The 27501-nt window shown below is 43.5% G+C and overlaps 1 protein-coding gene across 1 annotated transcript in view; it reads left to right on the top strand.

Moving 5' to 3' along the window:
- The window catches only part of UST (uronyl 2-sulfotransferase), a 326823-nt gene extending 299671 nt beyond the window's left edge, over window positions 1-27152 (top strand). The window contains exons 8-9 of the mRNA XM_032407698.1: window positions 26154-26237; window positions 27050-27152. Of these exons, the coding sequence (XP_032263589.1) occupies window positions 26154-26236 (83 nt within the window). The 3' untranslated portion in view covers window position 26237; window positions 27050-27152. The remainder of the gene's footprint in view (window positions 1-26153; window positions 26238-27049) is intronic.
- Window positions 27153-27501: the final 349 nt, after the last annotated feature.

Raw genomic sequence — 27501 nt, 5'->3', positions numbered from 1 at the left:
ACCTGTGATCACCCACTAAGTGACAAGGCCAGGATGCATATCCAAAAAGGCGAGATTAAACTGAGCCTGACTGCCGAGGATTTTTAGAGGAAATTGTTATTTTATCCTAAGGACAATGAGGAGCCCTTAGATGTTTCAGAATAGAAAAGAAACATGAGGAAATCATTTTTTTTTCTCAATCAATTAGCAGATGAGCTGATTACTCTCCCTTTGCCCACCCAGAGCTCTCCTGCATTCACTGCCCTTCTTTGCAGGCTCTATCTCCCGAGACACTGAGCTCTGTGAATGATATCATCTGGGCTCCCTGCCTGTTGTCTCTTAGCTGGCTTGGCCAATGGGTGGCATGCAGAAAATGGGGAACATCTGAGAGGAATTCGGCCTCTGACTATTTAATGGGTGAAGGAAAGCAAGGCAAAACTCCATTAGTCATCTCCATGTGTGCCCAGGGGTTGGATGGGGGTTGGCTAAGAGATTGGAGAAGAAGGGCCAAAGGCAGAACTTCAGGATGGCTCCATGACTGATTTCCACCAATTGGAAAATAGTGCTCCACACAAAGGTACTCTGTGAATATTTGTTGAGTTGAATGGACCAAAAGGAGCTAAGGGAAAATATAGCATTAACTCAGGTATGCCAGCATGGCTAGAGATGCAAGTGATATAAATGAGCAATGGGAGGGAGAGTTGCTCTAGTGGGCAGAGGATTTCAGTTTGAGATGTGTGGGTGTGTGGAGTCCAGTGAGCCTGCTCATCCCTTCCCGGATTTCATTGTCCTCAGAGGCAGGGTTCCTAACGGGCATTACATCGATCCCCTCAGCCCTCTGTGTGGCCATAAGCAGCTGGGACTAGGTCCTAAATTCCCTCCAACTGACACCGGAGTGCTACTGTACAAATCTAACAATATTCTAGATGTGCCATTATATGGAAAAAAAAAAAAAAAAAAAAAAGGTTAGGAAGACCAGCTCTAATTTACTCTACCCAAAATACAGTTTTTGGTTTTGATTTTTTTTTCTTAAAACGGGTATTTTCTTTCCAAGTCCTGCAGTTTCTTTTCTTTTACACTAATTGTCCTTTGACTTCCATGTGAGCACAGACAGACAGACATCAGAGCACTGATTCACTGTCAGTCAGGGAGCCTGGCTCATTTTTCAAACAAGGATGATGGATTAGAAACCTGCCTGTCTTAGGCTGCTTCAGACCAGTTTGGGTGGAAAACATGGCAAAACTGATGGACCTAAAAGCAGATCTCTGACCTCAGGCTCAGGAGCACCCGCCTCAAACAAACTGGCCAACCATATATCCCAGGAAATGTAGGAATCATTTATTACCATTCTCACACTGAAAATTATTAACCTGTATGCCTAGAATCTCCCTTTCACTGAAGTGATTAAAAGGTAAAGGATTTCCATAATTATAAATATTGCCTAGTATTGGCCAGCTTAACTCTGATCAATGTCCAGGCTTTAGTTCTCCCCAAAGAGGGTTTTATGTGTAATAGTTGGCATTGAAATATATATGCTAAAATTAAAATGGTTTTAAATTAAGATTTTAGAATTCATAAATGAAAAATAGTTTATTTGATTGGGTAGTTTAGGAGTCAGGTAAAATTTTATTTCAGTTGGACATGCTGTGCTACACTTTTGAGTTCCAGACCATGTGTTAAAATGCTTTCGAATATGTTGTATCAACTCTGTGGATAGACAGCTATGATAGATTTGGAAACTGAGGCTCAAGGAGGTTCAGTTAGGTGGCATAGTAGCTGAACTGATTCTAGAACCTTCTGATTCCATTTCTATTGCTCTTTTGCCTAAATTATGCCTCCATGGCCAATGTATAAGAAATAATTTTCATGTTCCTTCATTCATAGATGTACTTATCACGTAATAACTACAGGGTTCCCTTGTGAGTCGATGGCAGGGTAGCACTTGAACTCAGCCTAAGAGTTTGATTACACAAATAGAAAACAGCTGCTCCTCATCTGGGGGCATTTCTGAAGCTCTAATTCCAGACACCAGCCTCTCATGGGGAGATTCGACCAGAATAAGACATATTTTTTACCTGCTTTGATCTTTACTGTGTTCCACCTATCACTTTTAGGGCAAATTTTAGTTTCAAGGAAGTTAAGAGAAAAATGGCAGTGAAGTTGGATTACAGATGTAAACTTGGTTGAGAGGAACAATAAAACTGACCCCTTTTCCCATTCCTTGTAAATAACTGTGCAAGTCTTGGGGACAGGGCATAAGAGTAAGGAAGGAGAAGGGGAGGGCAGAAAGAAAAGATGCTGGGAATCAGGCTCCCCAGGCTCCCCCCCTCCTCCACTAACCTCTCTTCCCAAAAAGACTGCCCTTCATTTCATCCCTGGATTTCCAGGCACTTAATCCACTTGATGGTCAGGTGCGATAGGAGACATTTGTGTTTTCGTTGTAACTTGCACTGGGGCTGTTAGCAAATCCAGGCCTCTAGCTATTTTCCTGACTCTGGCCAGAACACTAACTTGAAACCCAGAAGCACTGCGAGGGCAGAGGCAAGTCACTGCTGGTTTCCTCTTCTACACACTCAGACCCAACAAACACCCTAGGATCTCAGGGACTATGGGTATTTGCCTTTCCATTTTGCCCTCTTTTCTCTCTCTCTTTTTTTTAAATAGCATAAAGAAAAACATACTATTCAAAATTAAAGCGATTTCACTCTATTACCCCAAATATGCCTCTCTGATCCAGTGAATTGATAGGATTTATGTTACATTGTGAAAGTGAACATTAATCAGAGGTATCTGATTTGGGGATAGGGAAGGACTTTAAAGGTAAACACAATGGGAGAAATCACAAAGAAAAAAAGAGCAAGAATTGCTGAGTCTCAAAAAAAAAAAAGTATCACAGTTTAAAAACAGGGAGGGGTGCCTGGGTGGCTCAGTTGGTTAAGCAACCAGCTCTTGATCTCATCTGACTCTTGATCCCAGCTCAGGTCTTGATCTCAGAGTCATGAGTTCAAGCCCCACATTGGGCTCCTTGCTGGGCGTGGAGCCTACTTAAAAAATAAATAAAATAAAATAAAATAAAATAAGATAAAACAGGGAAATATTTGTGGCAAAAATGGCAGAAGAAAGATTGAAATTACTATATAAAGAACTCACATAAATCAATAAAAGGAGTAAATGTGTGCAAAGAACATATTACTTCTCAGAACTTAGCTCTGCAAAAGGCTAAGAAGAGAAAATGTTTATCTTCATTAATAAAGAAATTTGAAGTGAAACAATGTGACATTACTGTTGGTACTTCAGTGGCAGACAGAGTTAAGTGTCCTGATGCACGGGATGAACAGAGGGCATGACGAAATAATCCACTGATGGGAATAAAATTGGTACGTTTCTAAAAAGTAGTTTAGTAATTCATATCAAAACCCACAATAAAATAAACACTTGAGATTCTACCTAGTTTGAAAGCCCTGCCTGCCGAAAGTGCTGATTTCATAGCTATCTCATCAAATCCCAAATCTAGAATCATCTAAAGACATCGGGCATGTAAGATCAGATGATTCAAAGTCCCAATCTAAAATACTGTGATAATGATATCTGTTGGCTTCCAAGAAATGTGAACATATCTTTTACTTGAATTAGAGTACGTAGGTTATAGTATGTTGATTTTTTTAAAAAATCTAGGTCTCATTATCTTAGAGTTGGTTTGGATGTGAACTCAAAATCCTTTCCCGCTGGCTTTACCACTCTAACCAGCCTCCAAAGTTGGAATTGGCTCTATCATGGCCTGCTTACCACATTGTCTGGGGCAGGCCATTTCTAAACTCAGTAGAAACACACATTTGCCAATAGAAAATATTATTTTCCATAGGATACAGATAGAACTGGATTTGAAGTTGGAGCTTTTAGCTCGGATGAGTTATATTTTAATTAAGCTGGTCTTTTGAAATTTCACTATGTCAAATATTCCTAGAATAATTAAGCCATGCCCTGGTATTTCTAACCACTTTCATTACAGGTTAAACATTTGTTGAAATGGAATTGGCCATGCTATGTCAAGAGCACAAACTCCTCTGTAAAGTTGTTTATTCTCATGGAGTATCTCTACCAATTTGCTGAGATTTTCTCTTTAGCAGAGTTCAGATATCTTCAGGTTGCCAAATTAACGAAGGGATTGTTTTCTAGCTCATTGAATTAGAAAACATGTTTATCTTTCATTCACTTGTAAATTTGTTATCCCAAGCATCACATTCATAAGTGAGAGAAGTGACCTGTAATTTTTATGGTTATAACCAGGGTTTGAACAATCCCATTATTGTTCGTTTCTACATAGAACCAAGAAGCCAATTTCCACCTTCTAAATGAACAGAAGGAGCTAAGGATCTGCACCAATAATCCCCATTTGTCTCTGCTTTTTGAACTCCCTCTGTCCTACACAGTGCCACACCCCCTGAGCCAGCCACCTTCTGTGTGAAGAAATATTGTCGATTTCATTGATTTCACAACTTGGGTCAAATTTGATTCTTGAATACTTAAAAATATACTTTTGTTAATTGTGTGGACTTGCTGGTTTCCGGTGCCAGAAATCCAGCTCTAACTAGTTCAGACAAAAGGGAAATTTGTTGGAAGAATACAAGGTATAAATCAAAGGGAGAATTGAAAAACCAAAACGCAAGAAGGACGAGGGTGAGCTGGGCTCACAGGGGACTAGAACCGGGAACTATGAAGTGTCTCTCTGGCTCTCTCTCTCCTTGCAGACCAGCAGGAAGTGTGTCCCCCCTCCCCTCTTCTAGACCTCACTCACAACTTCTGTCATCACAGAGGAACTGGCTGGCTCCTTGCTAGTTATGGTTCAGAAAATCTTGAGAAAAGACAATGATTGATTCAGCTGAGCCAGGCCCCCACCCCTGCACCAACTGGAAGACCAGGAGGAAAATTCCTGTGGTACAGATCACGTGATCCCAGAGACTGGTAAATGTTGTGAATGAACAGCCACCCAGAAGAGTGACCACCACCGTGTCTGTCTTTTTAGATTTGTTTTTGAGGGCTCTGCCCAGTATTTCCATAATTGGTCACAATAAACAGCTACTTTTGTGAAAATAAGCTGGTAAAAATATCATTTTTAAATTGGGAAAATATAACAAATTCATAGAAAAAAAGTAAAATACATCACAAATTCACCACCCAAATGGAAGTACTACTTACATCTTAGTGCATGTCTTTCCGGTCTTTTCTATATACGTATACTTTCCTATATGTAGTGTATCATTGAGATCATGTTAAATGTACAATTCTACATTCTGCTGTTCATTTAAATGTAAAAAGAATACTCTTAATAACATTTTATATTTATAAATCCCTTTAGGTCAGGGAATCTATGACATCAGATGATCCGTGAACTTCTTGAATTTATATGCAAAATGTTATAGGTATAACCATACTCTATGTATTTCTCTTGGGAAGGGGTACATGCTTTCACTAGATTCTCAGAGTGGTCTGTGACCAAGAAAAAGGTTAAAGGCATTCCAGTTTCCAAAGCACTTCCACATAAATTGCAATAGACTCATAACTGATGCATATTTAATATTTTACTTTTAACCAGTCTCAAGTGATATATAGGTTCATGGCATGTGGCAAACTATAACCTGTGAATGCATGAATTTGAATCCGAATGTTCAAGCCCGATCCTTGTGGGTGAGCCTTGCTGGTGTCTAGCATCTTAGCTCAGCAAAGCTCCCTCACCCTAACTTGAGGACTACTGCTCTTGTGAATATTACCACAGCCTGTTTGAATGCATGGTGGGCATTAACGCTGAGGGAGGCTGCGTGGGCAGGGAGGGGAGCCCGGGAGCCAGGGTTCTAAGGAGAAGAGACTGTGAGACAGAATGTAAGCTCTGAGAAACGTGTGTTTTCAATACTGATGGTGAATTCCAGAGGCATGCATAGCATGGACTGGCCATTTTAGCGTAAAGCCACTTCACCATCTGAATCACTAGGGCTCCTAGGCACTGAGCTTGGAGCAGTGATTTCAGGGAAAGAGCATGCAATAGTTCACAACCAAAAGTGGATTTTTTGGGAAAATTATCAACTTCACCTCTCTCAATTAAACTAACTAGCCAACTATTATTCAAGGTTCCCCTCCCTGGTGTATACAACTTCTGTGGATTTAACCCTCCAGATCCCTCCTTGAGTCTGCATTGGCTGAACTTACAGGATCATGGCCAACTTTGCTCTTCCGGCTGTGCTGCCTAGTGCTCTCCTCTACCTCACAGAAGTCCCATTCTCTGCTCCTACGCACACGTGTATCTCTTTTTGAGTTTTCCAACTCGATTGTGGTGTTTCACTGGGATAGCTTTCACTCTCAACAAGAACTACATTCACCATTTGAATTTGCCTTGGGTCTGGCATTGCGTGTTAGCCCAGGGGAGCCCGGGTTGGGGGTGAACATACCCAGGCCGCCGCTGTAATGGCGCCTTCTCAGGAGAGCCAGCTCTTCTCTACCTGCTTTGTGTCATGGCATCAACCATTTAAAATGCCTCCGTTCAGTCCAATCCATTCCCTGATTTGCCACATTGTTAGGTGCTCTGTCACAAACTATCACTTTCCTCAGAAATGTCAAGCTCCATTTCTCAATTATAAAATTCTATTAAGTTTCTCAAGGTTCAACTCTGCTTCTTATCGTTTGATGCTCAGTCATCACATGTGAATTTAGAGTTTACCTTAATGAGGGAAAAAATGTATTGATCAAATAGGTTCTCTGCTACACAGAACACAACCAGACCAAACAACTGACAAAATCCAATGGTGACGACTGGGAATTATAAGGCAACTCCTTGTAACTTCAACCTGGTTTTCAGACAGTCTCCCCTGGACCTTTGTTTCTTATTTTTTGAATGGTACAATTTCACCAGGTCCTCATCAAAATGTGAAAAGTAATCTTGAAATTCTTCGGTAAAGTGCTTAAGTTTTTCCCAAGAAAATGACCTAATATCAAATAAGAGCACACTGCTAAAGTAACTTTCAGTTCCACTAGGACTATATTACAAATAAACTTGCCCTTCCCTAGTATTGAGTCAAAGAATTATTCTATATAGTAATCGGGGAAGGAAGGAAGAAAGGAAGGAAGGAAGGGAGGGAGGAAAAGAAGAAAGAAAGAAAGAAAGAAAGAAAGAAAGAAAGAAAGAAAGAAAGAAAGAAAGAAAGAAAGAAAGAAAGGTTTTGAAAAATAGTTGCCAGTGATTGATTTTTTAAAAAAGCCTTCAAATGTCACTTAATTCCATTTCTGTCAATTTAATTGCCTATTTTATGTCAAATGCCCTATTTCTATTTTCTTTATTCACTAATTGGATATTTTCAGACCGAATATTGCTATCTCACAAAATAGCCTTCTATTTAATAACCAACTCTAGGACTATTAGTATGTCATAAAAATTTAGTCACCTTATCACACAACAAATGGACACTGAGTGTAATCCAATATTTCCAACCAAAAGTTTATACATAGATGTTGCCACTGGGCTCTGGGTTCTTGATCCCTAGGCCTATCCCACTTTTTTATTTTATTATTTTATTTTATTTTAAAGATTTTGTTTATCTGAGAGAGAGACAGCATGAGCGGGGGGAAGAGGCAGAGGGAGAGGGAGAAGCAGACTCCCCACTGAGCAGGGAACACAACGCGGGGCTCAATCCCAGGACCCCGGAGATCATGACCTGAGCTGAAGGCAGATGCTTAACCAACTGAACCACCCAGGCACCCCAGGCCTATCCCACTTTAATTTTTTTCGCTCAGTATCCAAATTATTTATGCAACTTTGTTGTGTAATAGCAAAATAATAATAATAGCAATAATAATAATTTACCTGGGAAAGTTATTGCAGATGGAAATATTTATTCATTCATTCATTCAGACTTATGGAAGCCCTACTATGTGCGAAGTGCTGTGCTAAACCTAGAGACTCAGCAGTGAGCAAGATAAAGTCTCTGATCTCAAGAATCTAACATTCTAGGCCGAAAAGGTACTCAGTTTCCATTTTCCTTCCTGGATTCCATTTCTTTCCCAGATAAACAAACAAGCAAGATAATCTGATAATGATAAATATTGTAACTAAAATAAAACAAGGTGACATGACAAAAGATCATTGAACTGGGGTAGGCTTTAGTTAGTTAGCTATTCAGTTTGTTTAAACAATTCTTAAAATTTCAGGATAAATTTCAAGTAAACTATTCCAGAAATCAGGAAAGAGAAGTATTTTTTTAAAGCTGCTTTTGTTTAGATTTTTAATCACTAATTTCTATTTGAATTGCTTTAAGTGGCTTTTCGTGATGTAGCTGGAGTAAGAGACTCCCAGTCTCTGCTCCCTTTCAGAGACTGAAGAAAACAATCTAGGAATCTAATTCCATCTATACTAATAATCGGAGCAGCTCCTAAAGGACCTGTGGTCACTTCCTAACCAGGCAGCCAGGAAAACAAGATCCTAAATACCATTCTGCATTACAATTGTCTCGCTTCAATAAATGCAAATGGAAGGGGAGAAAAACCTAGATAATGTACAACAGGGAGTGCTTGTCTACTTCCCTCCCTATGAGTCTCCTTTTACTCTGTTCCGGGAATCCACATATTTCCTAAGTGTCAAAAAGGATGCGAGGAGTAAAAAACCAAATATAAAGCAAAGTAAATTTGATCACGATGTTTTAACTCATTAAGGTTAATGGTTTCTTCTAGGCGTCTTTCATCAACACTTCTCTATCAAAGTCATGTTCCCCTCAAGAGAAAAAGAAAGATCAAAGAGCAAGAGATGTTGTTGGTCTTAATTTGGAGACCAAGGAATTCTAAATTCTTCAACTTTTTTGGCTTTTGGGAAAATCTATTCTCTTTTAGATGATACTTATAATTCACAAGAGTGAGTTCATTTGGGTAAAAACTGGACTCATTAGTTATGAGAAACAAGAAATGAGTAGCACATACACTCAGGTATTAGAGGGCACAACGCCCAAAATATACATCCACACTTGAACTGCCATTTGCATTTGGGCTTATTTTACCATATCAAAATCAGGGACCTATATAGATTTTTTTTTTAAGATTTTATTTATTTATTTATTTGGGGGGGCAGAAGGCGGGGGGAGATGCCGTGGGAAAGAGGAAGGTGCAATAAGCTGGAGAGAGAGAGAAGTGACAGTAGCTTGTCGCTAGAGGCCTGACAGGACCAGCACTGCCCTGCTCAGCTGCTGAGGGATACTCCAGACATCTTTTACTTAAGCATTCAAAACTATGAAAAGCAAAAACTGGAAGAGAGAAAATCATTCAATGTGGGAATCTTACTCCATAAGAACCAAGCAGGTAGGTCTAATAAATCGGGCTTTTCCCCTGCTCAGTGGTGTGTGGAATGATTTACTACGTCCATAAAGGAAATTAAAGGACTCGGAGCCGAGAGACCCTCCAGGGGCCCGAAGCCGGGATGGTGCAGACAGGGCGGTATTTGAAGACGTGGCTCTGAGGCCGAGGGAGTGCACGGCTCGCAGCTGCCCTGAGTCCACGGGGGCCGGCGTTCAAAGAAGTCGCGGGGTCACTGGCAGCTCTGTCCCACGGCTGATTAACACCATGGAATGTGAAGTCAGCACGGGGAGCTTGCCGATCAAGCTGCAGATTTGCTCCCTGGGTCCCGATCGCAGCGCTTCGTTCAAGGGTAAGGTGGCTGTCACTTCTTAACGCGGCCCCATACAATTTCCCATCGCTTGTCAAAATTAGCAGAACGCTTGAAATAGAACGAACGTGCTCAGGCTTCACCATGATCAATTAACTGTGTAGAAAACGGAATAAAAGTGGTTTCGAAGAATCTGGGCCGATTTGCACATTCGAGCCATGCAAGAAACCAGATACTCGGAGAATCCAGAGAAGAAAGCAGAAATCTTAAAGGAGAAAGAAGCTTCAGCCTAGGGAAGGGATGACCTCTCACTGAGACGTCCTCAGTAGTCCTAGTTCAAGTTTAGCGTCGCTTGGGAACCAAATGCGCTGCGGCAGTGACTCCTACATCACAGTTCCAGCGCGAAACCGAGACCGCGGGGGTGGCCCTGACGTCAGAGCTGAGCTATTCTTAAACTCTGATGAGTTACTTCGGATTAAGCAGGGATCCCAGGCTTCGGGAATTTATGTAACATGAAAAAAAGAAAAAAGAAAAAGAAGGGAAACATGGAACCAAAATAGAATGGCCAGGGGTTTTTCTTCCTGGTCAAGTCAAAACAAAAAGAAAACAGGAAAAGAACGGAGGAAGAGGAGGAAAGAATTACTCTATACCACTACGATTTTGAGGAAAAAAAAAAAAACGGACAGTTTAACACCCCCCCCCAAAAAAACCTAAGAACATAGTCTTCAAATTAAAAAGAGATGAATTTATATTTATGAAAGAAGTCACTCATTCTTATTTTCTCACAGGCAGGCTTTGAGGAACCAGTGGATGGACTAGCATAGGATATGGGCTTGGCATAACACGAGTTCGAATCCTGACTCTGCCACCTGCTTACTAACTAGGGCAGGCTGCTTCCAGTCCCTACCGCTTAGCACTGTTTTCTGTGAAGCAGAGATCCTCACTTAAGGGCAGGAAATGAATAAGAAGGAAATGAATCTGGCACATTAGGGAGCCAAGGGGGAGAGAGGAAAGGTCCGCCTTGGTACTCACGCCCCGCAACATGAAGCTGCTCCTCTTTTGGACCACAAACCCCTCTTGGCCAGGTTTTGTGGGATCTTGTCCTCTTCCCTGTTAAGGAGTCTCATTGACCTCACCTGGGGTCCAAGGGTGACACAGTTGGCTAAGCTGCCAACTCTTGGTTCCGGCTTAAGTTGTGATCTCAGGGTCGGGAGATAGGCTCCCCCCTCAGTGGGAGTCTGCTTCAGATTCTCTCTCCCTCTCCCTCTGCCCTTCCCGCTCATACGTGCACTCTCTCTCCTCTCTCAAATAAATAAATCTTTAAAAAAAGAAAAGAAATAAATAAACTTGACCTCACCTGACTAGAGATGGTACCTGAAAAAGGTGAGTTAAGTGGGAGCGGGCCTCTGGGTCCTGCCCATCCCAGAATTCTCCTGGGCCGGTGCTGGAAAGCCCCTACAGCTGCCTAGGAAACCCCTCATTTTGATTTAGAATGAAATTGATTTGTTTGTCGACCATAAAGACAGATGGCGCCTGTGTTGCCAAAAAATGGAGGGATTTGGCTGTGAACATCTTATATTCTAGCTACAAGATTTATATCAGAGTATAACATGTGGCTGGAAAATGTAGAGAGAGAGAGTAAAGTGTGATCACACTTTTCCCTACTTCCCTCCTGCAGGCAAACGACATGCAGATTTTAAAGGAAAAAGCTAAGGCTCTGGATTTGAGACTCAGATGTTAAGGACAAAATGATTTAACCTCCTTCCTGGAATATTCCAAAATGCTATTTTAAATGTTGATTTTTCTCAGAATTAGAATTGAACTCTGTAGCTAGCTCATTTGAGAGGAAAATAGGGTGCAAAGAACAAAGGCCCTACCCCAGGTCACCTTGGGGGACGCTCCCTGGACCTGCTGTCATGAGAACCGCGCTCTAAACCGTGCTTTGATGGCTCATCTCTTTTGCCTCTGTTTCCCAATAGAAATGTCAAACTAACACCAGCCCTTGCTCTCTGACAAGATCAGAGATCTGGTGAAGATCAAAGAACACTTTAAGTTTGAAAAAATTCATAGCACTACTGCAATAGGATATCATTGTGATTAAAGCCATATTAATGGAATTTCAGGTCCATTCTTTCTTTAAAGACCTAATGTTTAAAATTAAAATATTAAATAAAATAAATGCTTGTCTAGGTCTGAAAGAACGCATGGAAAACTCGGCTTTCAGCCATGGAGTAACCCAGATGCCCTTGAAGCTCTCCCACCCCTGAAATGCTGGGCAAGATGGGCTCCAGTGCCACCATGAATTCCAGTCCTGCCATCTGTGGAGCCTTGAGACCCTCTGTAGGATTCTTGTGTTTTCCAGAATCTTCTCACGGTCTCTTTTTCCCTGAGTTCCTTCTTATTTGTGTTGAAGATTTGGGGAGGGTCAGTAGGGCAGAGACAGGGAATACAGACAGGTTTTGCAAATGACATATCTGATAAAGGATTAGTATCCAAAATATATAAAGAACTTAGACAACTCAACACCAGAAAAAGAAAAAAAACATAATCCAATTTAAAAATGGGCAGAAGACATGAACAGACATTTCTCCAAAGAAGACATACAGATGGCAAATAAACAGGAAAAATGCTCAACATCACTCATCATCACAGAAATGCAAATCAAAACCACAATGACCTCACACCTGTCAGAATGGCTAAAATCAAAAACACAAGAAACAACAAGTGTTGGCAAGAATGTGGAGAAATAGGAACCCTCAAGCACTGCTGGTGGGAATGCAAACTGGTGCAGCCACTCTGGAAGACAGTATGGAGGTTCCCCAAAAATTAAAAATAGAGCCATATGATCTAGTACTCACACTATTGGGTATTGACCCAAAGAATACAAAAACACTAGTTCAAAAGGATATATGCACCCATATGTTTATTGCAGCATTATTTATAATAGCTAAATTATGGAAGCAACCCTAGATGGATAGATGAATGGATAAAGAAGTGGTATATATCTACAATGGAGTATTACTCAACCATAAGAAAGTATGAAATCTTGCCACTTGCAACAACATGGATGGATCCAGAGAGCACAACGCTAAGCGAAATAAGTCAGAGAAAGACAAATATCACAATTTCACTCACATGTGGAATTTAAGAAACAAAACAAAGGGAAAAAAGAGACAACCCAAAAAACAGACTCTTCACTATAGAGAACAAACAGATGGTTACCAGAGGGGAGGTAGGTGGGGAGACGGATGAAATACAGGGGATGAGGAGTGCACTTATCATGGTGAGCACTGAATAATGCATAGAATTGTTGAATCACTATATTGTACACATGAGACTAATATAACACTGTATGTTAACTATACTGGAATTAAAATAATTTTTTTTTAAGACGGGTTTTACAGCACGACACAAAATCTTTCACAGGAGAGCCTGGTCCCCCACCTCCCCTGGTCCTTTTTCTCCTGCCTCCCTTCTCGGCTCTTCATGAGTCTCCGTTTGGGAGCAAACCTCCCCAGTTCCATGCCTGGTGTCCTGAGGAGTGACTCCCCTTCCTGGTATCTTGACGCTGGCGGACATCCCAAGGGTCTCACCCCATCCAAGCAGGCTCCTCAAGGCATTTTTTTTTTCAAACAGAGGGTGATCCTTTCTTAAGAGGCGTTCAGATGGCAGCGGTTAATATAAGGACACGTGGCTAAGGTAGCACCCCTGTGAGAACAAACCCGTTCTCACAATGTGGTTCTCTCACCCGACAGCATCGACATCAGCCGGCCGCCTGTCAGGAATACAAATCTGGGGCGGCAGACCTATAAAATCAGAAACCCTGAAAGCGCAGCCCAGCGATCTGCATTCTTACAAGCCTCCAGGAGATTCCGACGCTGGTCAGATTGGGAGAATCACTGAATGCTCTGCAGACGGTCAGTGTGTCGGTGGCACCTGCCAGTTAGCACGCAGCACAGTGCCTGACGTGTAGCACATTCCAGAAAGAGTAGACAAAGTACTGCGTGCCAGCTCTGGGATGCCATGTGAAGAGGAAGAAGAAACCATTTGAAACACAATTTCTGCTCTTGTGACTTGAAACCAGCCATGAGAAAGCAATGCGTGAGCATGTAGTCTTAGAGCCTCAAGTCAACGTACAGCTACTCAGCCCGTGTTTTGGGGGATGCAGATGGGAAAAGCGAGACTGCACATGACTTGAGGTGTTGGAGAAGAAGAGCCCGCCCAGGACCCAGCTCTCCGGGTATCCCGGCCTCCAGGTTGTCCTGGGATTTCCTGCCTCCACAGCCCCTCTGTGGTGGAGGATGATTAATGACTGAATTTCGTGGTTCGGCCGTGAATCCGTCGGGGCTCTCGGGGAGAACTCAGTGTGGGCTGGAGGAGTTAGAGAAGGTTGCCCTGATGGGGAACTCGTGCTGGGCTTCTTTTCAGAACAAGAAAGATCTGGATGAGCAGAGATTTATAGGATTTTCCTTTTCCGGTTTTGGTAACTTTCCAAAGCATGGAGAGAAAACGCGTAGCAAGCTTTTCTTTAGTGGACATAAATTGTATTTGTCCAAAGAAGGAAGCTAGATCCAAACAGCCAAACAAAGATGTAGGCCAGGCCCGCAGGCCTAGCATGAAATTGTGGCTGGGCTCTTGGCACACAGCCCCTTGGCAGGTGGGTCCCCAAAAGATGCCGGTCTCCTCCTTTCCCAGCATGCCCCTCAAGGGTGGTCAGGCCACGGTTCGCCCTTCCCTTCACCTTGATGGTGCTCTTGGCTTTCTCATGTCTCTCTTCTTAGTCATGTCTGCCCCTCCGCTCTTGCCCATCCCTTCTTGGATAATTCAGCAGCAAAGTCTGATGATTTCTTTGACTTAGAGATTCCCCAGCCATATGTCTCTGCCACTGCCAGCAAAAGGTCCTCCAATAGCAGCAACCTTGGAGTACTTGCCGTGTACAGGAAGGAGAGTGGGACGTGTGAAAAAGCCACGGGAAACCTTGACCATTTCCCTCAAAGAAAGCAGGCTGGAGCCCCGGGGAGAAACAAAAAAAAAAAGCTAAATTCACTAATTTTGGAAAGAATGTGACTAACCTTCAACCTACAGCATATCGGAAGCAGGAGAGCCTGTAAGGGACATTGATCATGCAACCTCTAGCAGCAGAATCTGACATACCGCATGCATGCATGAATGAATGAATGAATGGAAAAAGGAAAAGAAAAGTGCCTGTAGAGCTTTTCAAGCACCTGAGGTGTAAAACACTCGTGCACGAGTTGATAAGTTGTCTTTCAATGGTATGATAGTGTGGTGAGCTCTAGGGAACCCCCCCCCCCATTGATAGCAAGTGGCTTTGTTAGAATCTTTGTAAACTAGAGCTAAATACAGTCTGTTTAGCTACCTAGGTGAAAAACTAATCCACAAAAAAAAAAAAAAAAAAAAAAAATAGCTAGCTGAAATTGGGATTAACTACAAATCATCTAGAATTGCAGTTGACCTGATTTGTTAAAAAACATCGGCAGCTTTGTCCCAGATGTCTGTGTCGAGGGAAGTGGTGGGAGGGTTGTGGAAGCGGCAAGTGAAATGTAAAATCAATAATTCAATAACAGAGCTTCTTCAGAGGCTTAAAAAAAAAATCCTTTCTGTGTTAGACCCCAGAACAAGCCCAAGCAATTATGCTGGTCACATAGCAAGGAGATATCTGTGTATTCCAACATCAGCAAATACAGCACGGCTCTCTCCACGATAACATACTTCTAAAGGTCACTGAGCATCTTCGGACCGGAAATCTAGATATCTTTAATAGTTAGGCAGCAATGTATTTCAGTTAAAAAACACTGTCTTTTATCTAATTTTTTTTAAAGATTTTATTTTATTTATTTGAGAGAGAAAGGGGTAAGGGGCTGAGCAGAGAGCAGGACGCAGGGCTCAATCTCAGGACCCTGAGATCATGACCTGAGCTGAAGGCAGATGCTTAACCGACTGAGCCACCCAGGTGCCCCTTTTATCTAATTTTTTAAAGGTCAGCTCACTCCGACTTTTTGGGCACTTTTTGAGCAATTCTTGGAAAAAGATCACATCCCAAGAATGAAGCTGCCATGGGGCTTCTGTGTCGACCGAGGTCCCTGAAACAAACCCAAACATTGCCCAGAGCTCAAGGAAGTCTAATTCTCAGCCTGAAAAATAATCTAAAGTTACATATTGCTCCGCTTGGAGGTCCTAGGAACTAAGCAGGTTAAAATGAGGTTCAAAGGAGATTCTTAGGATTTCTGACCACTGTGTACTGGGTAACCCAGGGTCTCAATTATCCAGGTGTCTGTCCACCTTCAGTGTGCAGAGCTCAGGGATCACAAATAATAAGCCCCATTGATCCCACACGATTGAAGAAAGAAGCATTCTAGCTCATTGTCTATTCATTTCAATAGCTACCTCCTCAGTGCTGTTAATATTGCTCTCATAGTTTGTGTTCATGTCTGGCTTCCCCGACTATCCTATGAGCTCCTATAGGATGCATTTCTTCATGCACTTCCTAGTGGGTACTCAGTGCCTGATGTCAGGAATCAGTTAATGAAGGTGTATTAAATGAATAAGTTAATTTTTCATATGCGACAACAATGCAATTCACACTTAAAATTTTCAAAATACTATTTCATCTTTGCTTACTCAGGTTATCTCCACATATTAAACTTTGTACAGTTAATCCTATATTGATTAAATGTGTCTATTTTAGGTCAGTTATTTGTGTCATATGCTGGTAAATTCTTAAAAAGCAACACAACTCTTAAGAACTCTGAGTCTAGATGGGATAATCGGGGGCATTTTCCAATGTTTCCACTGTGCGTTATCTAATCAAGTCCTTTCTCAATTCGGAGGTATTCACTCCCTTTTCCATATGTAGGCATCCTAGCTGGAGAGGTGAAATAAATCACCTGAACTCGCATTGCTCAAGAAAGAAGAGGAGTGGGATTCAAATGCAGGACTTTTGATTCTATATCCCATGCACCAGAATTCCTTCTGACTTAATATCCCTAAGCACAAAGACACCAATATTAGAATAAGGGAGTTGGCTTGAAATCAACTCTGGTCTCAGAGCACGTGGTGGAAGCTGCTTTTTCACACTCAGTCCCACATCCCACATGCCCACCTCACTGCTTCTCTCCTCCCCCCACCCCTCCCCTCCTTGTCCACCCCCAGCTTCCCTTCACACAGCAGCAGACCACAGAGGAGAACACTTTTTGTCTCACCATGACTGTTGTTTAGATTCCTGATAAATGGAAGTTTCCTCGTGGAAGCAACATGGAAATACATTCATGCAATGTGTTATTACAGAATTCACAGTGATTTTTTTTTTTAAAACATTATCCATCACCTGAAGGTACACTTGAGAAAGTGACTTTATATGATTTTATAAGACTGAATTGAGCTAGGGGGAATATTCCTGATATTGGTCCCCATTTGTCAACCAAGCTACAGAGGTTGTGGGGGGGTGAAGCTTGGGCCTGGGGTCTCTGTGACACTCAGCCTGGAGGACAGACTCGCTCTTGAGCGTCTCCTTCCACCAAGGAATACTCTCCTGAGTGCGAATCAAACTTCTCTGACTGTATCCGCCTGGCCCTGAAAGGTTTAGTGCTGTTACTTGAAAGGAAATGTTGTTTATTATTATTATTATTATTATTCTCAGATTGGTCCCCAAGGAAGAGAAAGAATGGATCCTGAGCCAAATGTTTATTCAGTCAAGATGAGAAAACTCAAGCCACATAGGGGAGAAATCTATTTCTTGCCAAGGGGACAGGCAGAGGCTACAAAAAATAAGATGTTGTGATGCTTACATTGCAGATTAAAGTAGAATCCTCTCCTTCAACTTCCCAAACTCTACTCTTAGTCACCATTAGTCTCATTTTAGCTAATCTATCCAATTTAGCTAATCCGCATTTTATACATTTGGCAGCAAATTTGTGTTTAAGTGATCCTCAGAAACCCCCTAACCCTCAACAACCACGATGCCTAGGATGGGTCACAGAAAAGGGTCATCTCTAGTCTCACGGGACCAAAATGCCATTTGAATGACAGTCCAACACAGGCCCGGATGGTTTCCTGTGTGACACCCAGAATCATTCTAGGTGGGGAAACAGAATGCATCTGAAAAGTAAAAAAACCCAGTGCTCTCTGCTCCCAAAGAACTAACAAGCCAGGTGGGAAGGCAAGATCTGAACAAAAGCCAACAGCACTAGAAGGGTCGAATGATAAGAAAGCCAACAAAGCGAAAAATGACACAGAGCGACTGCCATACATTCGAGAAAGACCATAACATCCTACAAAAAAAAAGAAAGTATGGCAACAGTAGCAGTTTTAATGGCAGCCACATAGCTCACTCCTGATGAAAAGGAGCAGAGGTATTTGCTAACGGGCCACGTGGTCGGCGTGTGTGGTTCACGTGGCGGGCAGACGTAGGCTGAGGTTCAGTCCGCGGAGCTGAGCCTGCTGCTTGCCATCCTGGGGCCGCTGTGTGTTGCTTTCCTACTGCTACGAGTCATGGAAATTGTTCAATTCATTATCTGATCCTCCTTATTTCCAAGGCTGTGTCTCAATAGGACATAAAGACTTTTTTCACATTTTAGCACATTGCTCTTTTTTATAGGACATTAAAAAAAAGAAGAAGAAGAAGAAGAAGCAAAAATGTGTCCTTTGTCTTGTTTTAGGGACAGAAGGTAAAAGAGGCAGTTTCCACATGTTGGTTCCTTTGCTGTGTGCCATGTAGCTCCTGGGGTGTGTGGGGGGTGGGGGGCAGGCCCTGCTCCAGGCTGTTGGGTAGAGGGGAAGTCATCTGGCCTCCTTATAGCCAAGCTGGTCTCAGCTCCCAGCCACTCCCCTGGCCCCAAATACTGCAGGTTCCTGCCCTACTCCCCTCTCCCAGACCATTCCCTGAGTCTCCTGTAGTTTAGAGGAGAAGGATGGTTTACTTTTAAGACAAGGACCCTGAGCCTGAAACAGGATTGGCTGCTCTTATTAAAGCAGAAATTTGGGCCAAACAGGGCCTATCCTGAGAGAAATGGATGAGTTTTAATAACTACAAAGCTTGTACTGTTGGTTGTGAATGATAACATACAAGGGTGTTTTCAAAGAACTTTAAGACCTCTTGCTGTTGGAAGACGGACTACCTTGGCTATTTATTAGATCCAGTTGCAAGTAAAAACTACTCTTGAAAAAAAATGCAGCTGTCTATAGTCCAAAACCATGGAAACCAGCTCTCTCTGCAAACAATGAGCCTGCTTCCAGCCAAGGCAGCAAGAGATTCTCATTTCTCATGATTTTCTTCCAAATCCCAAACAGCAAATGCCTTTAAAATGCACAAAAGAGCAAGGAGCCTACTGAATTGGCAATTATTCCTGTTCCTTCTTAGTAAAGGAGGGGAAGGCATAAAAGATCTGTGTTTTGCTACTTTGGGGTTTCCAAAGACAAGATGGCCTCAGAACAAGTTAACCCTCAGTGGAGAGAACTGCATGGAGCTGCAGAGGCAGAGTGTTTGGCGTTTTCCTGACCAAGGTATGTTTTCTTTTTCGGCAAAGGCCTTGTTCCCTCTGGAACGACAGACATGTGCTAGTTCCGGAATGAACCCCATAGAAACCACACTGCTTTCAACATGGTTCCAGTCAGCACATAGTTTCTCAGTTATAAACCACCCTCCCCCTCATTCTCCAATCCCAGATAGTCCACGGTCTGCTTTCCAAACACACTCTTGCAACAAATAGCGATAGTCCGTATAAGCTGGAATTTGAAATATGCACCCAATTGCAGGTCATGTTATCAGAGTCATCCTTTCAAGGTCTGACCTGTTCAGCCGGTGACTGACCCACACAAAGTGGAGACAGCTGAGGCCTGGTGCTGGTGGAGGCTGTCCACCCCGACTCAGCCTTTCTACCACGCTGCCTCCCCGTGCCCACAGAGCCAAGGCAGGGTCCTTGTGACAAGGACCCTCTGTTCACACCAGCCTGGTGGCCACTGTGCACATTCACATTGGGGCAGAAATTAGCAGCCCAGGATGGCTTATTATCTCCTCCTGAGAATTTCTCCACTGCCCTGGAATGGGTTAGGTTACCCCCTATGTTCCCGAAAGATCTTGCACTTCTGCTGCCCTAGCATCTGTGTCCTGATCCCCATCCGCCACACGCCTGAGAGCCCCATTCCATCTGCTGCTGGGCCATTGGTCCTCAGTTCAGTGCCCTGCCCACAGCAGAACCTCAGTGAACATTCCCTGAATGTTGTTGGAAAGAGGATGTCCACAGAGACCCATGCTAACTATCCATTCATTAGAAATGAACCTCTACTGGTAGAATTTCCATGAGAGAAGTATCTGAGTAAGAGACATTGAGAACAGACCCATCAAATAAGGTGGCACCGCCTTACCAGTCCTGTAACCTTCACAGGGCGCTGGAGTCCTCTGAGAATGTGATTAAATCTATGATGAATCCTCTACCCAGAAAAACATTTGCATGCACACACACACACACACACACACAGATATACATGCAATCTTGCCTGCAATTTCAAGAAATTAGAAATTAAAGGATCCGTTGAAATACATTCCTGGGACCCCAGGCTGAGAACATCTGCTCCATCTCAGTTGGATACTTTTCTCCATTTCTACGTTAGATTTCTAGCTGCCTGAGGGCAGGAAGGAAATCTTGGCCAGCCCTGACTCTACCAGTAGTAACCACTGTTGCCTGCACATAACAGAGACTCCATAAATGGTCAGAGAAAAAGTGCACCATACTGAGAAAGGGTGAAGAGTTGACTCTCAAGATTCAGCAAGAGTTCTTATCTTAAGCAATCCACCAGGAGCTCCTGCACTTTCTCTCCCCCTGTCCACACCCACCCCCAAAGAAACAGGAGCATCCCTATGACTTGCAGAGCAGGGACTAAGGGGTGTTTCTGACATTGGTGCATGGTGAGTGCCGCCAGGCACCTGCCCTAGACCAGTTGGACCTCAATGCACTGTCCACTGTGGCGAGAGAGAATGTTGCAGGACCTCCCCGGAGGGCACTTTGAAAACTCTTGGGGGCATTTTTTGGTTCTCACAATATTTAGGGATCACCATCACTTTTTTGCGATGTGCAGGCAAATGCCACACGGCAAAGAATTGTCCAAAGTCTCACATCACCTCCCAATGTGCCATCAGATAATAAAATAAACATGGCTGTTGTCTTGTGATCCTGGATCCTGACTCCATGTTACATACCCTCACAAAGTAACGGGGTGGGTTGAATGTACGCTGCATTTTTCGAGAATGCAGCTACCGCTGAAGTCCATGTAAGATTGTGCACTGTTTGGTTTGGAACTTTATCAAGAGTTGTTCACCTTTTGAAATATCACAATGCCAATGTCTATACCTCTGCTGGGATTTGCGTCCCCAGTGTGCCTGCAGCGGGCTGCTACGAGAGCTACAACATTCACGGTGATTCGACCCAGACTTGCAAGCCCTGACCACCTCCTCACATCTTCTAGCGTCGCGATGCCTAAACATTTACCATTTACATGGATATTCTTCTTTAAAATTATTTTTAGTATTTCTCCTTTATATTATAGTCAGGGCATCCTACTGATTTTTTTAAATTATGTGCATAAGTCAGTTTTATTACCTAGATATTTAGTTTCAAGAGAGTGAAAGGAATACAACAAAAAGTTTGCCACGGAAGGGGGAGAAGTGTGACAGTGAACTGTGGCAATGCCATTTAAATGCTGAATCATCGAGGATGCTCTTAACCGGGGCGTCTGGGTGGCTCAGGCGGTTAAGCGTCTGCCCTCGGCTGGGGTCATGATCCCAGGGTCCTGGGATCGAGTCCCGCGTCGGGCTCCCTGCTCAGCAGGGAATTGCTTCTCCCTCTCCCGCTCCCCCTGCTTGTGTTTCTGCTCTTGCTAACTCTCTCTCTCTCAAATAAATAAATAAAATCTTTTTTTAAAAAAAGGATGCTCTTAACTGTAAGTAACAGAGCGCTAAATGTGGCTTAGACTATCGCATAAAGATAATTTCTTCATAGAGCCAGAAGCCCAGAGGTAGGTAGTTCCGACACGGTTTTAGCGGCTTCCTGAGATGGAAAACAACCCAGGGGATCTCCATCCTTCCGTCTGCTGCCTTCGGTGTGTTGGCGTTTGCCCGCAGGCTTGGCCCTCCGGCATGAACACTGCAACCACCCCGTTTGTAGCCAAAAGGCAGAGGCAAAGATTTCCCTTGCATGGCTCTTTTATCAAAGAGGAAGAGTTTTTCCAGAAGTTCAAGGGAAGACTTCCTTTATGGTTTAATTCACCGAAACTTCCTTGGATGCCCATGGCTGCCAGGGCAGCTGGGAAGGCCAGTCTTTTCATTATGAAGTAGAGGTGGGCTCTGGGGCAAGGATGTGGGGGAAGGGCGGCTACTGGTTACAATCAGAAGTGTTTGCTACTCACTGGAGCACGCTGATTCACAAACAACAAACAGACAAAACCAAGAGCACACGGTAGCTTTAGCATGATGCTTCTATATGTTGATGCTTCAACTAGAACATAAGATTGTGCATTCAGACTCTGCTTCATGCTCTTAATTCTCCATGCCCCCTTTGTTCCTACTTGCCAGAATTTGATCCCAATGCAAAGTGGTATGTTCTGTGTACAGAAAAAAATTTTGAACTCTTGCAGCCTACCTCTGGGATCTCCAATGAGAATATGTGCAATTAAACAAAACTCTTTACACATGCAAGCTAGTCTTAGTCTGATAACATCGATCCCAAAGAATACTTAAGGAGCAAAACCATAAGTTTATTTTAAACTCAGTTTCCCACCCTAATTAGGATCTACAATGGGACAAAAAAATCTGCGTGAGATTGAAATTTGACAGCGTAACTTTCAGATTCAGAGCAGAGACCTGCTAGGCTACACTACTTGAATACTGAGAATGTGACCTTTTGGAAAAAATCCAGAACTAGATAAAAAAGAATCATTATAGACTGAAAATACAGTGAGCAAAAAAGAGAACAATCTGTCCTGTTTTAATTCCCATCGACCGCGTTCTGTTCAAGACCTAGACCACAGTTTGGCAGTAGAGCCAAGAACAAGAACGGGCAAGGCTCTTCCCGCGGCTGCTGGGCGGTGAGTATCGAAGCACGCTCTCGGTGCTGAGCAATGGAGTCACAGTACCGGTGACCACGTGTCTGCACTTGCCCAAGAAGCCCCGGTGTGCTCCTATTACTCCCACTCTAATTATTAATACCTCTCTTCTTTTCATCCTCCGAGGGGGTCCCGGTTTGGGTGATCCATTATATGGTCACCCCATTAACTGATGGAAAATTAAGCATCAACTCATGCCCAATCCCCCAGCTTTAGGGCTGGAGAAAAGAAAGCTAAAAGAAGGAGAAAGTTGTAGGGTTGGGGAGTTGGGGCAGAAAAAGGTTAGCAGGGCAGGAAAAAAAAAAGAGTAGACAAATTAAAAAATTAAAAAAAAAAAATCAAGCCTCAGTTAGAAAGAACAGAACCCCAGAATGCCATTCCTCCAGGTAGTCTCCACCTCTGCTGGGAGGGCTGGGGGGGTGGGGAATCTGAAGACGGCCGGATGAATGGATGGTTTGTTTCCCTCCAAAGAGGCTTACAGCTGGACAACCGTAGTCCAAATGCCAGCCCTGTTTCGCAGGCAGGCTCCTCAGGCTGCCAAGTGTTACAAGCCCTTCACAGAGCAGTGGATTTTAAAGGTGAATTGAAACTATTTTAAGATCCCTCTAGGGCAGCAGATGGACAGAATGACGGATTGTTACTACAGTGGGTTATTTTCATTCCTGGCCCAAGTGTGCACACAGCACTGTAGGCTCGTGACTGGTGGGGTTTGCTCTCTGCGCAAGCAAGATGCGTTCTATGAAATCGGCGAAGGAGGGAGGGTGGGAACCAGATTACAGGTTCTTCTAAATGAAATTTAAAAGTACTGACTAGGGGGCGCCTGGGTGGCTCAGTCGTTAAGCGTCTGCCTTCAGCTCAGGTCATGATCTCAGGGTCCTGGGATCGAGCCCCGCATCGGGCTCCCTGCTCCGCAGGAGGCCTGCTTCTCCCTCTCCCACTCCCCCTGCTTGTGTTCCCTCTCTCGCTGTGTCTCTCTCTGTCAAATAAATAAATAAAATCTTTAAAAAAAAAAAAAAAAAAGTACTGACTAGGCCATAGTAAGACTAGGCAAGCCCACGTGGAACTCTGCTTTGACCTTATCTTTGCAATCCAATCGGGAGAGAGAGGAATGACATGACATGAAACTGTCCTTTCAGGAGTTATAGTCAGTAAGTCAAAAACTGAGACTTCTTTGGATTGGACCAATGCCACCAAATTCTTTCCCCAAAGTAACAATAAATTTTGGTATAGCTCAGTGGTTAAGAGTTCCAGTTCCGGATCAGATAGCCTTGACTCAAATCCCAGCCTCACCAGTTACCGGTCACGTTAGGCGAGTTTCTTAACCTCTGTGTATCTCAGGGGTTACAAACGGGGATAATCATCCCACCTGCCTCATTAGGTTATGGAGAGAGGTGATGAGTGAAATGTTCAGAACAGTGCCTGTTACATACTAGTGCTTATTAATTTCAGTTGTGGCTATCACCATTATTAAATGTGTAACCACAGGATTCCATTGTAACCTCTTACACGTACAACTTGCTGTTACCAAATTGACGAGCCAGGATCGATGTTTTATTTTTTTGTTTTGTTTTCAGTGATTAGCCAGTGCTATTTTGATAAGGGTCCCAGTTTCCCTCCCTTGAGTAGGCTGGTGGCGAGAAGGTTTGGGGAAGAACAGAGATACTATAAAACACAGTAACAGGGTTGTGTAACTCTAGGGCGCTTCTGAACTGCCCTAGTTATAAAACACCGAGAGATGGAAGGGGTAAGAAGTTGATAGCAATTAGGGAGAATTCCCCAAAACTGGGAAGTTAGGGCTAGAATGTTCTCCTACTACAAACATCGGCTAAGAATTTATGCACAAAAACCCTTTACTAGGATCCTTCTGTACTACAAATATGTATATAATGCTCAAGGAGCTCATTTATTCATTTATTCATTCTTCAAATCTGTGAGCATGTATTAGGTAAAACCAAGAACAGTTTTAGGGCTAGAGAGAGAACAATGAATACAACAGAGCCCTAAGCTTAGGAGACTCTCCAAATATGAGAGACGCTAACCAATAACAATCATCAGATGTGACCTAGATATGGGATAGTTTGGGGGGACTCAGGGAGAATAGAGAAAGGTGCCAAACTCAGTCATTTGACGAGTGACAAGTCAATCTCAGGTTCTGGCACTACCAGAAATGATGTATGGAAGAGTTTCAAAGTGGGTAATTCCTGATTTGGTTCAGATTGAAAAGAGCAGGAAAAGCTCCAAGTCAATTTAGCATCAGCAGCAAGAGGAGAGAGGGGCATTGGATGCGACGGGATAAATAACACACACAGGCTCTTTGCTGGCAGTCTGGTGAAGTCCGGGTTACTGATGTCTTTTGACAGGTGTGGAACCTAAAGCTGAGTGTTTAAGTAGCTTGGTCAAAGTCTCTAGCTGGGGAGCTGCGGAGCTGGGTTAAGCAGGTGGGTGTGGCTCTAAGCCTTGGTTTTACCACTTCTCACCGGGGCTCAATTCCAGGAAGACTAATGGAGCCCAGCCAGGATATTGTGGAAGAAAAACTAAGAGCATATTGTTACATTCAGAGTGATAGTAATATGTTTAAAACTAGATTGTATTAGGAAACCGACAATGCCAGGTGTACCCAGGTGTGCTCAAGCCCGGATGACAATTCAAACAAATTAAATTCATCAGTGACGTCTGGATAAGCCCAAAGACAAAGTGCTCATTCATTCAGAGGGATAGAGCTGCCCAGTCAATCAGATTACTTGTGACCTCATGCTCCCTGAGACGCCCATCTGGCCCAGGGATTTATGCAAATGAGTACTGGATATTCATAAAATCTCTGTCTCCCCCAATCAGGAGGTTTAATTTTCCTTATTGGCACCCTTGCTAGTGCTGGTGGAGAGGCTCAGGGAGGTAAGGCTGAGGCCTCTGACATTTTTTGCTGCAGTTCTGTTGTCATAACTATATTCTTGGCAGAAAGAGCAGGAAGCGCCAAGGAGGAAAGGACAAGACCTGTGTTTGAAAAAGCAAAACTTGTCTAGAAATCTCCAACAGATTTCTCCTATGTTTCATTGGTTAGAGCTGGCTTTGAGGAGCTTGCCGCTCAGTGAGGAGATACACGTGTGCACACACAGTTTCAGTACGCCTGGGTTCTGATTTCCAGCGTGTTGGCTTGGGAACCATGGAAGTGTCAAGTAGTGTATAAAGATTTACACTGAAATTTTAAGAAATTAGCTAAGGGCTAGAGATATGTATTAGTAGGTTGAAAAATGTTGGTTTAGAACTTGTTCACATTATCACGAATAGCAAATATACCATTTATGGAAAACTTGCACATTGAAAATGCTTGTTTCTAAAAATGCTTATTTATAAAGCCTCAGAATTCACTAATGAGGTCTGATCACATGGCAGATCATTCTTTAACCACTGGCTGTTCTGTGCTCCAAAGGTCTCCATTACCGGAATGTTTGCATAGAAGATTCCATGCTCTTCCAAACTCAGCACTATCATCTTGGTGACATCTTTCAATGAGGTGAGCTACGTGGCCAATGTCATAATCCCTTTGCAACTTGAAACTTTTACTGACTCCAGTCAGGATTTGATTTTCACTCGTGCTTAATCTGAGAGCCCGTGCACAATGGTCATTGGCATTTTCTGGTTACACGTCCGCTCAAAAGTGTAAAAACTCTCAAAAAACATGCATCCCTAGAGGATAGGCACAGACTCCTGACCAGGCCAGCGACATTGTCATGAGAGGCCCCGGAAGTGGATCTCGCCTGGGAGTTGGCCCTACCATGCTGGCAAGTCTCTCTGTCTCCAAGGTTGTGGGCTCTTACAGCCTGTAAGAGACCACAAAACCTTTGCCAGGCAGTTTACATCAGATGGCCCTTAAATGTGTGTGTTCGCGCCCATGTGTGCCCACGTTCCCACATGTGTTCATTTGAAATTTTTTACTTTTTAAAGTATTTCATTCTGAAAAGGAAGCATAGGGTGTGATGTTTCCATAGGGTGACCCCTATGTGCTACAGGAACCCAAAGGAGGTGCACTGTGTTTGAGGGGTCAATCAAGACCCCTCAGGGGGTGTGGTATCTGAGCTGACACTTGAAGGATTTTGAACTCCCTTCCTTGGACCCCCACCCCCTTCTGATTTCGGGCAACCCCATCTTGGAGACTAGGGAGCAAAGCCTCCTTGATGGAGACAGGAGGCGGGGTGGGGGCAGGGGGTGGGGGCGGCGGGTACCAGCCTCACTGCCCCCGAACTCCTCCCGGATGTGGTTCATTTTGCTTTGTGTTGATTGCTTCAGCCTGAAGTTCAGACAGTGACCTTTCTGAGCCTTCCCCAGGGCTGAGCTTCACTGTGGACATCGAGGATTGTGACCCTCTCCATCTCTCCACCTGAATGCGGAGGATTCTTTTCCCCTTCTGCACAGGAATGGCCTCTACTCATTATCGAGATTTCCATGACAGCTTTTAAATGTCAGTTTTGTGAGTTTTAACACAGAACATTTGAAAACAGTTTTCTTTTTGGCTTATCCACCACGGTTTGAAAACAGAGTTTGGTGTTTTTATTGTTTCTGACAGTCCTCGCTGCCCATTTCTCTTCCTAGTAGCCTAAGTATTTCCAAAGGGTTTTAATATAGGCCCCAGCTCTGTTCTAAGGGGATGAAAGCAAACACATTCCTGGTTCCAGCACTGTCACGGCCCGCACACCCGCCCAGGCGCAGGTGAGAACAGTTGGCGGGAAGGCTGGGGTGGGCGCCGGGCAAGCATCAGCCACCCAGAAGCAAGGCTGGGA

This window comes from Phoca vitulina, unplaced genomic scaffold, assembly GCF_004348235.1.
Source record: "Phoca vitulina isolate PV1807 unplaced genomic scaffold, GSC_HSeal_1.0 scaffold9, whole genome shotgun sequence".
In the NCBI taxonomy this organism is placed as follows: domain Eukaryota; kingdom Metazoa; phylum Chordata; class Mammalia; order Carnivora; family Phocidae; genus Phoca; species Phoca vitulina.
Note: the sequence above shows the minus strand (reverse complement) of the source record. Positions and strands in the feature narration are given on the sequence as shown.